Genomic DNA, 12501 nt, shown 5'->3' with positions numbered 1-12501 from the left:
ACTGGTATGACATAAATAGTAGATAAATCAATGTTTTATTGAGAAAAGGAACACTTATATTATACAATCAACAAATATTCATAAATCTGAGGGAAAGTAGGAGTAAAGATAATTAATTAAGGTATCATTGATTTAATGACGACTAAAGCTTGACACTAACATAATTATTGTAATGAACAAATAAATTACTATTAGCACAATTATTATAACCCTTGCGAATTATTACTACTCATTTTTAATAATTTAAATGACTATGCAATATTGTTTAATATTGGACAACATATAATTCTCTTATTGAATTATCTGAGGAATAGTGAAATGGAGAATGTTATTATTTTCATTTTATCTACATTCTAATAACAATTAAGTCTGAGTATAAATGAATTTCCACAATATACGGCTTTACCAAAGTTATCTGAAATCCAATTTATATGTGAGTTATACATTTCATACTAACCAAACGAGTAGAAATTTTCTTTTTTGTATGCTTGATGGAAGTGATTAACCGGTTAGGGTATAATGTTCATCATCATCAATACTTTTGTAAGTACTTTTGAAAGCGCTTTTGAAATTGAAATTTGTGAAAGTAATAAAAATTACTTTTATACTAAAACAGTATAAATGAGTTGTTACATCTATCTGTGAGGAAGGGCAGTATCAATGAGTTGGAATTGTATGGAGCCCAACTCCGGCTACGACTGTGTAAGTTTAGCCATTTCAACTTCCAGTCTTGGCTTCGGCTTGGACAATAATCCTCATTTCTTTACGCAACCACTGCACACAACTTAGCGGACCACTTTAAACTTTTAACCAACTGCTATTGCAAGTGTATTACATAACAGATTGAACTTAATGACTTTGTAGTTTAATGGTTTTTAGAATATTTACACAGTTTAACTTTCTTGTTGAATTGCAGAGTGCTTCTACTAACTTAACTCCAGTGGATTAGTGAATAAACCAAATAATAAGTACGGGGAAATGTTTTGGCAAACTGTTTACAACATCATCTTGGAATATTTCAAGAATATTCCACTTTAAATAAAAATGTAGACAATACATGTACAATAAATAATATAATTAATCTGGCTAAATTACACTTAAAGTGATATACTACACTGTTAGTAGAAGTATACTGTTATAAAATATCTATATTCTCAAAGCAAATTAATAGATTAAAGTATTAATCATGTAATGAAAAAAATTTGAAGTCGTTAATCAAACTCAAGGAAGTTTCAGCCCACTGAATGAAACCATCTCCGTACGGAATATCCAGAGCTAGATGGAACTTAACAAACAAACCAAATCAACTGTGTCTAACCCAGCTATATTGTGTGTCAAAACTTTACAGTTTCAGAGCGTTAGACAGGTTTCCTCTGAGCTGACAAATCTGAACCTCTTCAACTCATGTTAAACTTATCTTTATGAATAATCAATGGATTTAAATTGTTTCTTGGAAACTGCACAAAATACCTATGCTGTTCAAGAGACCTTTTCCTTAAATATTATTAGGAAATATGTAAACCTTAATATTAAAATATGTCGAAACTAAACTCTCAAGATCACATTGTCATTGTCAATTGGGTCTTATTCAATAGAACAGAATCAAGGATTAATCAACATTATTACCTACTGTATATACAATACTACAATACTAGTATACAACAAATTAATAGAGTTCTTGCATCAGTATTTGTCTTTCATATCACAAGAAACAAATTTTACAACATTCTAAGAGTTCATATTAATTTTATCCTATTATTTTATCCCTTCCTTTCCCTGTCCTACACTGAGCATACTTCAGAATTTGTGAGAACCATATCACATATGGCCTGATTGCATGGGGAAGCACATCTAAGACAGATAAGGAGAGAGTTCTGATTTTACAAAAACAGGCATTAAGGATCCTTTCCAACCTACAGCAATTAGAAAAATGTCGAAATGCCTTCAAGTAATTATGGATTGTTACAGTTGTTAATTTGTACATACAACATGTCATCTTATATGTTGACAACAAAAATAAAAAAAGAAATGACAATATCCATAGATATCAAACAAGATGAGTATACCACTTTGTGACTCCAGACACTGAATGACACTTTTTGAGAAGAAACCTGACTATACTGGCAGTAGACTGCATAACCACCTCCCAGACCATCTACATTGGATACTAATTGGCTAGACTCTGAAGAATAATTTAACAAACTATCTTACGGAACGATCTGTCTACACTTTGGATGAGTTCTACAATTTAAGATGATTTAAGTATGATTATAATATGACACCATTGTTTTCCTGAAAGAAAATACAAAGAAAAAGATTCTATTATTATTGTATTCTGAGTTCATAGAAAATATGTACTATGTGTAAATAGAATAGTAAATAGTAAATGGAATTTGTACTATAAATCTTAACAGGAAAGCTGAGATATTCTAAATAAGTTTGAAATATTTTAAAATTCGTTAAACAAGATAAATGTTATATGGAAATAGAAAGCATTCAATTGTCAGAAGAAGAAATCTTAGGTAGTAAATCTATAATGCATTTTAACTTTGTAAACACAACTATATGTACTCTTGTGCAAACATTATTATTGTAAATATTACAAACAGACATGACATTATTGTAAACTGACGCTATACATTTCTCAAAGATATTGTAATAAAGAGTTTCTGATTTCTGATCAAATCTATACTTATTTAACAATTTCTTATAAGCAACTTTAATGACAAAAATATATATAGATAATTAGTTCTATATAAGTAGTACTTCATAACTTGCTCAATACATATTGAAGGTTAGAAATTCTAAGATTGTGGTCGTCTCAGGTGTTGCTAATTCCTTTCTGACATAAACTTAAACACGGCTGGGGCTGTTTTCGGCTGTTCACCCCCAACTGTAAATCTCAGCAAGGGGAGGCCAGGAGCCCTCCCAGGGCCGCAGTTAGTGTAGGGCACAAGCAGTTTGTAGTGTGCAAGCTCCGTTTGATGATTAAAGGAAACATTTACCGCAACCCTCCTTAAACACTGGCCGTTAATAACATTCCACGCTGGTTAGCTCTGTGAGTTCGGCTGTTATCCACTCTAACAAGTAACATTGGATCTGTGGCCAATCAAAATATCCTATTAATTGTTTCGGTACGAACAATATTTTTTTACTTAGTAATAGAAACTTTAGTCATAGTCAATATTCTTTATTAACAATTTCATTGATAAATGCAACAGTGTCATACATGTTAATACAATGTTAGGTCACTCAAGTGAAATACGATATACAGAATTCCAGTAAGTATAAGTATTTTGTGTTGACAGGAGTATATCTCTATGTGTAATGTGTACACCCTAGGTACCTGTTTTGAATCCATCCAGGCTGTAGATTGGATCTGTAACTAGGCAGTTTCGTAATCATGTCTTCAGGTATTTGAAGGCCTCTCTCTTGAGTTTAGGTGGTGCAAATTGAATAGTTAAAATTTATGATACTTACTTATAGAAACTAGTTTCGGTTGGTTATGAATTTTACATCCGTTTTTGTGTTTAAACATTTTGTTTTAAGTTAGTGTTTAGGATTATACAACCAGAATAATACAAACAATTATTAATTATTCTCTTATAAAAAAAGAATACATTACAAAACAAAAATATTATTAATTAATTAGTCATGTTTGCTAACATTGAAATTGAAATAAAGAACGCTTTGCTACATACCACAATTAATTGTTTAAAAAATGATTAAAGTTAATAGATGTAAAAAACATATACTGCTTGATAAAGTTGTATTAAATGAAAAACTGAACAAGATGTGTGTGATCTTTAAAAAAGTGGGAAGAAAACTCTGAAGACTTTTCAAACTGTACTGAGAATACATACAAAATTACAGATCACAATCTCCTGTTATTCTGGAATATGTTATGTTGTTCATAAACTAATTGAAGTTACAAACAGTTAGAGCTGTTCGCACAACTTTCCTACAATCAATTACGATTCTCAATGGGGCGACCCTTCTCCATCTGCTGATTAATTAAACTTTATGCTCGGTTTGTTATTAGCTACTATACCTTCAAACGAGATGAATGGAAGCTAACGAGATGATAATAACTGTACCATTTAAAATATACATTTCATACTTTACCTAAAAGGAAGACAAGCAGAAATAAGTTTAAATTATTTTTCCTAAAAAGATGTTTAATATTGGATAAGCGTTGCCTCTTTGTACATTTATTGAGCAACATATGAGAAATACATGTCTTGACACTTACGCCTCCTGTATGATGATATTGTTGTCCCAGTTGCCATAGTTGGTGTCCCAAGGGAGACCACCACCACCACCTTGGCGGGAGGGCCAGCGGTCCTGCTGGGTCTCCGGTTCCACTGGCGGGTTCTGGGGGAGACATGGCACTGCACACAGTCCCACCAACAGCAGTACACTGGGCCATCTGCTGCTTCTGCAACAACAAAGGACACACATTTAGCTACTCAACAATATCTGTTGTCTTCTGATCCTGAAGGTTTATCCGATGCTAGTTGGCTGTGGTAAAAGAGGAGCTGTGAAAGACTGATGAGTGACACCACGAAAAGTCTTCTGTCTAATATAGGATAACCATTGAGAGTGGCTCTTTAACAAAAGTACAGAGTTGAGACTAATAACAATGTCTCTTCATCCTACAATATAAATTAACACTGAATCTTTTAGTATTAGAACTAAAGTTCAATGGTAAGAGAACATTTCCATAGGAAACAGGAAAATCCATTACTTGCACATTATATGATAATAACTTGATAACAATTCATATATAAATTGCAGTGACTAATTAGCAGCCAGTTAGAGACAACGAAGACTGTTATAAAACAACTTATTGTTAAGGAATACAATAGAGCTACTCATCAATACTTACAGTAAGAAGGTATGAGTTATAAATGCAGACAACAGTTTTAATTCCTCTACTTATTATGGATCATGCTGGGCGGAAGGATTTGTTCTCTGCTTCCCTTCTCATGCAGGATGAGCTATTAACTTGCGAATAAACTTTTAATTTCCAGAACAACTAATGAGGAAACCGTAAAAGCAACTAGATCTTCCGTGTAGCTATATTACATTTAACACTATCAACTAGGGCATAAATACGTAATGTACTAACAGTAAATTTGTATAACCCGCTTTGGTCTCCGATAATTGATTCTTGGTTAAAAGAAACAAGAATAGGATTAACCACTCCAAAGTGATACCAATTTTGTTAGGCAACTTACAGAGAAATGTGACTATTGTATTCAATTCCAGGACAGAATGCTCGAAAAATAGGTTGCATATCTTCACCAACCATGACCTTAGTTAAAAACCACCCCTGATCCTTATTATTTACATGCAGTATGAGTTAAAGTATGGATACATTCTGTTTAGTTTTTGATGGTTAAAGATGGAGGGATGGATCTCAGAAAGAAAGACCCATTAAGTTACACCTTATTTGAAAGCTCTTGATAAAAAAAGACGAACAGTGGAAAATCGACCTTTCTACCTCAACCAAGTACAAAATAGCGGCTCATTGAAATGAATAGCCACTTCATGGGTATTAAAATTTTTTAAATGTTAGCCCCTCCCCCACAAAATCACATTTTGGGGTAATATGCAGAGTTGTAACAGTGAATAAAAAGTTCACTTCTATTTCCTAGAAAAATCTTCTGAGTTCCATTCCTCCATCTCTATCCATAAAAAGATAAACCAAGTGTATCCATACTTTTTACATAGCCTACACACTGTATGTGTAAAATAATTATCATATACATAATACACATCTTGAATACGTTCGCTATGTTTACACTTTGCACTTCTGAAAGGTTCTTGTGTGTAAGAAATCGAGAACAATTATACGACATGAGCACAATATCAGCAACACGAGTAAACACAACAATCATCATAACTTTGAAACAATTCAAGCAAAACCTAGATTAACTTTAAAGACGCTAACAAGCCCGTTTACATTTTTGTGAAACGTTCTTTTTGGTTACTATGTAAGGTGGACTTTCCAACAGAAATTGCTAATGATTTTATATGCCTCTCAATAGTAGTTCTTAGGCTAGGTCTGTGAAATGTCCTCCAGTGAGACCATCATTTCCGTGATGGTAGCCGTACACAATTTTAAACACTTACTATTATCATATCTTGGGAAAAGATTCATAAGAAGATCATTACGTTTCAAGATGGCGAAAGCCAGATAACATTTTAAAAAATTTTTTAAAATACATTAGGGAAGGTGATTCAAGAAGATCAGATGTCATAAAAGATGACGCCAAACATTATAGTTAATATAAGGTAACGAAGAATGATTATAGTATTTTAAATATGCATTAAAAATGTTTGCGAGTCACCTTAATTTAACGTCTTCATTGCCACAAGAGACATGGACCGATTTCAGGACAGCCGACGGCCGGGAAGTAGTAATCTATGTACGCCTTCACTGCCACACGAGACATGGACCGATTTCAGGACAGCCGACGGCCGGGAAGTAGTAAGCTATCTACGCCTTCACTGCCACACGAGACATGGACCGATTTCAGGACACCCGACGGCCGGGAAGTAGTAAGCTATCTCCGCCTTCAATGCCCCACGAGTCGTGTACCGATTTCAGGACAGTCGACGGCCGGGAAGTAGTAAGCTATCTCCGCCTTCACTGCCACACGAGTCGTGTACCGATTTCAGGACAGTCGACGGCCGGGAAGTAGTAAGCTATCTACGCCTTCACTGCCACACGAGACATGGACCGATTTCAGGACACCCGACGGCCTGGAAGTAGTAAGCTATCTCCGCCTTCACTGCCACACGTGTCGTGTACCGATTTCAGGACAGCCAACGGCCTGGAAGTAGTAAGCTATCTCCGCCTTCACTGCCACACGAGTCGTGTCCCGATTTCAGGACAGCCGACGGCCTGGAAGTAGTAAGCTATCTCCGCCTTTACTGCCACACGTGTCGTGTACCGATTTCAGGACAGCAGACGGCCGGGAAGTAGTAAGCTATCTACGCCTTCACTGCCACACGAGTCGTATACCGATTTCAGGACAGCCGACGGCCGGAATAGTAGTAAGCTGCAAGCTGCGTCCACCGCAGTCTATGTGTTATATACATAGATTACAATAAGACCAAATAGATGGGCTATGCCTATCTTGCTAACATTGGGGCAGGTGAAGCCAGGTCCGCCATGTTGTCGTGGGATAGAAACTCAAAACTACGCTCCGATTAGTGTAAAAATTCAGTTCTCCCGTTTCAATCAACTCGTGATTTACCCTACTTAGAATAAAGAAAATACTTTGAAACTTTGTATGAGTGAAGTCAATAAGCTATGGATGCCTGTGGTATCATTCAAATGTTCAAAAAAATTAGTGTTGCAATTTAAATAATTAAATAAAGTCGAGAATTATGTTTACATTTTAAAACTTGACATAAAAAAGTTAGTCGCCTGCTACTTTTGCCGTTTTTTGGTCAGGCAAGTTTAAAAACGGTGGAAAATGTTGTTGAATAGTTGAAGTTTTCAGAACATATTTTCGTTTTTAATTAGCTCTTATGGTTTGGCCAGAAAGTTATTGTTTGTGAGCCGTTAGTTTACGAGTGCCGCGACCGCTTGGAGCTCAACGCTCCGTGCCGGGCCATCTGTTTCCTCGTATCGTATATTATAGCATATTTATAAAAAGTGAGTAGAACACCCTTTATTTGTACTTGTTTACAGTAATTACTTCAAATAAAATCACATAAGTTATGTAATTAAGGAAGGAATTCAATCTGAGTCAATACTCTAAACTAAGAATAACTACGAGTTTATTTGCTATTTATTTTTTTGCATATATACTATAATATGAGCAAAGTTTGTATATGCGGGTAAATTATTAGATGAGGGAAACATGACTTTAAACCTTATAATCCTTCAGCTCAAAATATCCCAAAATACAATATCTAAAGTTTATGTTTACATATTGTAACAAAGTGTATAAAGGTTTAATAAAATATTTTGTTAAGTCTGTAAACATTTATTATACAATTAGTAAGGCAATAAGTAAGATTTATAGATGAATTATAATAAATTATGGAAAATTACTTAAATGTACAATAAAATATAGTTTCAACTTTACAACTCAGTTAATTAATTGTAACTAATCTGTAATACTCAGTTGAGAAGAGGAGGAAGTTTTAAGTCATATTATAAGAATGTTATAAATGACATGTATTATAAATGTTAGTTTATTGACGCTTTATCAAACAGTCCGAATTCTGAGAAATTGATCCTGAAGGAACAATCTTCTGGTTGAAAGTTTAATATTTCCTTTTTATTGAAGCATCCAAAAGCAACACATGACATAGGCATTGTGTGTTTGTGAAGACAACATCATCCACAACATAAACAAGTTAAACAAGAGTAAACAACAAGATGTTTAGCAACACGCCGGAAGCACACGCGTCAGTAAGCAGAGTGTATAGCAGGTCACTACAGTAAGCTCGACAAGGGCGAAGTGAAGAGCGGGGGTGTAAGGTGACGCTCCTCAGTAGGGTGACTCACGCCCGCGCCGCCATATTGTTGAGTATTAGCCGCTCCGCAGTGGCTTCACCTGCGAGCACCCGATGTCCTATCTATTGGTCTTATTGTAATCTATGGTTATATAGCGTACTATGGGTTCATCGCTAGCAACACAATACTTGTTAAAACTAAAAATTCCATTATGGCAGCTTTTTTACATGTATGCAGATGTTTCTCCTTTTATTCAAATACAGCCAATTGAATGAAACAAATTGCAATTTAAAAATATTTATATTTAAATAATACTTTAGTTTACTTATAACCCCACAGGATAAGTAAAGTACTGTATTCCAAAATCCCTAAACTGTTGAAAAATAATGGTATGATCATAACACAGGCCTAATACCCTATAAAGTGTAATGAACGATCCACTAGGCTTCATTATGGAAAATGTGTAAAATTTCATCAATCAAACAATCGCTGTAACATCTACTTTATATGAATTATGTAAACTATCGTATATTCTGAATCCGATATTTCAAGATGATTACCGTGGACATATAGGTGTTTGTCGAAGATGCCGGAAGGGATTGAATTGCTATTTTACCCCTTCCTAAAAAATGAAATAAATAAAATCTAATTAGAACAATTCTTACTTACAAGCAACATAATAATCGATAGTTAAACCAAACGTTTTACTACAAAATAACACTAAAGTGCACATTAAAGAAGTGTTTAGCTGAACAAATACCACAGCCTACATGAAAAAACCAATTTCCTTTGACAGTGAACATTTTGTTTCTGTCAAAGAGTTAGTGTAATGAGTTATTGATTTATTTTTGTAAAGACAGCACGTTGCAGGGTGAATACAGGGGACTGCTGGAGTGAAAGATGATGCCAAAAGACTAACAAGAGTTGCCCCTTACTCTAAATAAACTGAGGGGAGAAATAACTCCTGATCACAGACTTCCTACCAAAGGCAATTCAATTTCTGCAATCTGATTCAAATTTCAAAAGCAAGGAGTTAAGTCTTCTTTAGCCATTAGAACTAATTTAGCTGTTTGAACATTTCATTTTAAGAAGAGAAATAATATTTTTTGTTTTATAATCTGCCACCGAATATATAAACATATTTCATACAGCAAGTGGCTGAATTTTTAAATTAATACATGTATCCATATTTCATCATATTTTATGAGCTATTTTGACAGTTATAGCTAGTTTAAGTTACCGTTGTACCGGTATTTTGAAAAACAAATTTCAGAGAGAAAAGAAGCAAATATAGAGTTCAAAATTATTCTCCATCGGAATTTTATTACGACAAAGCGGTGAAGTTTAGTGTAATATTCATAGGATGTAGCAGATGAGATATGCATAAAGGTTCAGTACGCCGCCTATTATATCCAAGCTGCAATCATAAAGGTTCAGTACGCCGCCTATTATATCCAAGCTGCAATCATCAAGGTTCAGTACGCCGCCTATTATATCCAAGCTGCAATCATCAAGGTTCAGTACGCCGCCTATTATATCCAAGCTGCAATCATCAAGGTTCAGTACGCCGCCTATTATATCCAAGCTGCAATCATCAAGGTTCAGTACGCCGCCTATTATATCCAAGCTGCAATCATCAAGGTTCAGTACGCCGCCTATTATATCCAAGCTGCAATCATCAAGGTTCAGTACAACGTCTGTTATATTCAAGCTGCATTCATAAATGTTCAGTACGCCGTCTATTATATCCAAGCTGTAATCATCAAGGTTCAGTACGCCGTCTATTATATTCTAGGTGCATTCATCAAGGTTCAGTACTACGTTTATTATATGCAAGCTGCTTTCATCAAGGTTCAGTACGACGTCTATGATATCCAAGCTGCATTCATCAAGGTTCAGTACAACGTTTATTATATACAAGCTGCTTTCATCAAGGTTCGGTACGACGTCTATGATATCCAAGCTGCATTCATCAAGGTTCAGTACAACGTTTATTATATACAAGCTGCTTTCATCAAGGTTCAGTACGACGTCTATGATATCCAAGCTGCATTCATCAAGGTTCAGTACAACGTTTATTATATACAAGCTGCTTTCATCAAGGTTCAGTACGACGTCTATGGTATCCAAGCTGCATTCATCAAGGTTCAGTACAACGTTTATTATATACAAGCTGCTTTCATCAAGGTTCAGTACGACGTCTATGATATCCAAGCTGCATTCATCAAGGAAGAGTAAATATTGTGTAATAAACCCGTTACTACTGCGACACCTTATTCTTAAGTTCTTAATCCATAGTAGTAATAAACAATGAAATGTATTTTTAGGTCTCTATCCGATATAGTGCCCAATTGAACAGTGCCCAATCTTACTTTAGTTCAAACTGTGAACACTCCGATGTAGATTTGAAAGTTCTCTACCATTAAAAACTTAAAGTGACTAACTATATTCCTTTTAGGCTGCAATTACTGTCCAATATTTCAAGATTAAAAGAAGCATTTACAATTTAAAAAAACCTCACATAACCTTTTAATTATGCATATAATTAAATTAATACTTTAAAGTAAACACTTTCAATACCAAAAAGTCCAAAGGCATTACGTAATGTAAAAACCAAAGAAAGCTGATGTAAAAGTTCTTTTTAAGTGTTATTTTAAAGTGAACCACGATTTAAACTTTATTTTAACACCATTGTATAAACATTTCGAGAAGAACACTGGTTTAATTTAAATCTGTTTTCCGCTACACAATCTTAGTATCGAACTGAATGAGATGCGTTGTTGTCACTAAAGCAGCTATTTATCACTGCCCGACGTATGTTACAGACGTGTTTTACATAGGTTAGCGGCTTGGCCGAGAGCTGGGGGTGATGGATGGCAAACGCTCACTTTTTGTGGTTACAAGATTCTGTCACGTCACTGCTCTTCTACAACAACTCAAGACAAACTGTACGTTCTTAAAGGGTTATAAAAACCACTTGAAAAATGCTTTCGACAGACAACATCTACAACAAAAACGTTAAATTCTTAAATTGAACAACAGTGTCGCTTTTACAAACGCCAAAAAAGAACTATGTGTACAGTTAACGTAATTACATTAATCAAAAAACATATACTATCACGACAAACATTTTATCTCACTGAAAGTATGTTGAATATAATAATTTCGGAATTACAAACAATTGTTATTATTATTGTCATATCTACTTATATAACCGTACATGTCTCAACTGCATACAGAATTGTAATAAACGTTAGCGCAATATATATACAGGGTGAATATAAAGTCAGGACCCCCCCCTCTACTTTTTTCCATAGTAATATAAGGAGATATCCTTTGGGTAGTGGTGCAATATGGAAAGGAAGTTCAATTTTATGATATTGAAAATTTTTTGTGTCCCCCAAAAATGTGAAATTTTAAAGAGCATGAAAAAACTTAAATAGTGGTAAAAACCAAAGATTGCTATCTCTTTCCTAATCCGAAATAATAGCCAGTATTATCAGAACAATTTTAATAACTCACCACGTCACGAAGTCAAATCAAATGTTCAAACTGAAGCCCTCCTACTATTTGGCAGTGAGACAAGCGTAGGGTGAACGCCTATCTGACGTTTTGGAAAGTCTGATGTGGTATTTGGTTGCAAGAATCAATAATCCTGTTTCTTAAATCTTCAAGATTTGCTACTGGTGTTTTGTAAATTATGGATTTTATGTGACCCCATAGAAAAAGTCCATGGGTGTAAGGTCCGGAGACCGTGCAGACCATTCTATTACACCACGCCAACCAATCCACTGACCACATAGCTGAGTTCCCAGGAAATGTCGTACAGCACGATGATAATGTGGTGGGGCACCATCTTGCTGGAAATGAACGATTTCTTCTTCAAATTCATGTTGATTCTCCCTAATAACAGTATTTATTGCAGGAAAAATTGACTCTTGTAACATTTCCAAATACAGTTGACCATTGAGATTCCCATTAATAAAAAATGGTCCTATAATGTGATTCCCAAAAATCCC

At 34.7% G+C, this 12501-nt stretch overlaps 1 protein-coding gene across 4 annotated transcripts in view; it reads right to left on the bottom strand.

Annotated features, from left to right (window-relative positions):
- LOC124355082 (CD109 antigen) overlaps positions 1–4476 on the bottom strand; it is a 50723-nt gene extending 46247 nt beyond the window's left edge. For all 4 annotated transcript variants that reach the window (XM_046806016.1, XM_046806017.1, XM_046806018.1 and 1 more), the window contains exon 1: positions 4253–4476. In XM_046806016.1, coding sequence (XP_046661972.1) covers positions 4253–4461 — 209 coding nt within the window. In that variant the 5' untranslated portion in view covers positions 4462–4476. The remainder of the gene's footprint in view (positions 1–4252) is intronic.
- Positions 4477–12501: the final 8025 nt, after the last annotated feature.

Source organism: Homalodisca vitripennis, chromosome 2, assembly GCF_021130785.1.
Source record: "Homalodisca vitripennis isolate AUS2020 chromosome 2, UT_GWSS_2.1, whole genome shotgun sequence".
Taxonomy (NCBI): domain Eukaryota; kingdom Metazoa; phylum Arthropoda; class Insecta; order Hemiptera; family Cicadellidae; genus Homalodisca; species Homalodisca vitripennis.
This window is presented reverse-complemented; position numbering and strand designations above follow the sequence as displayed.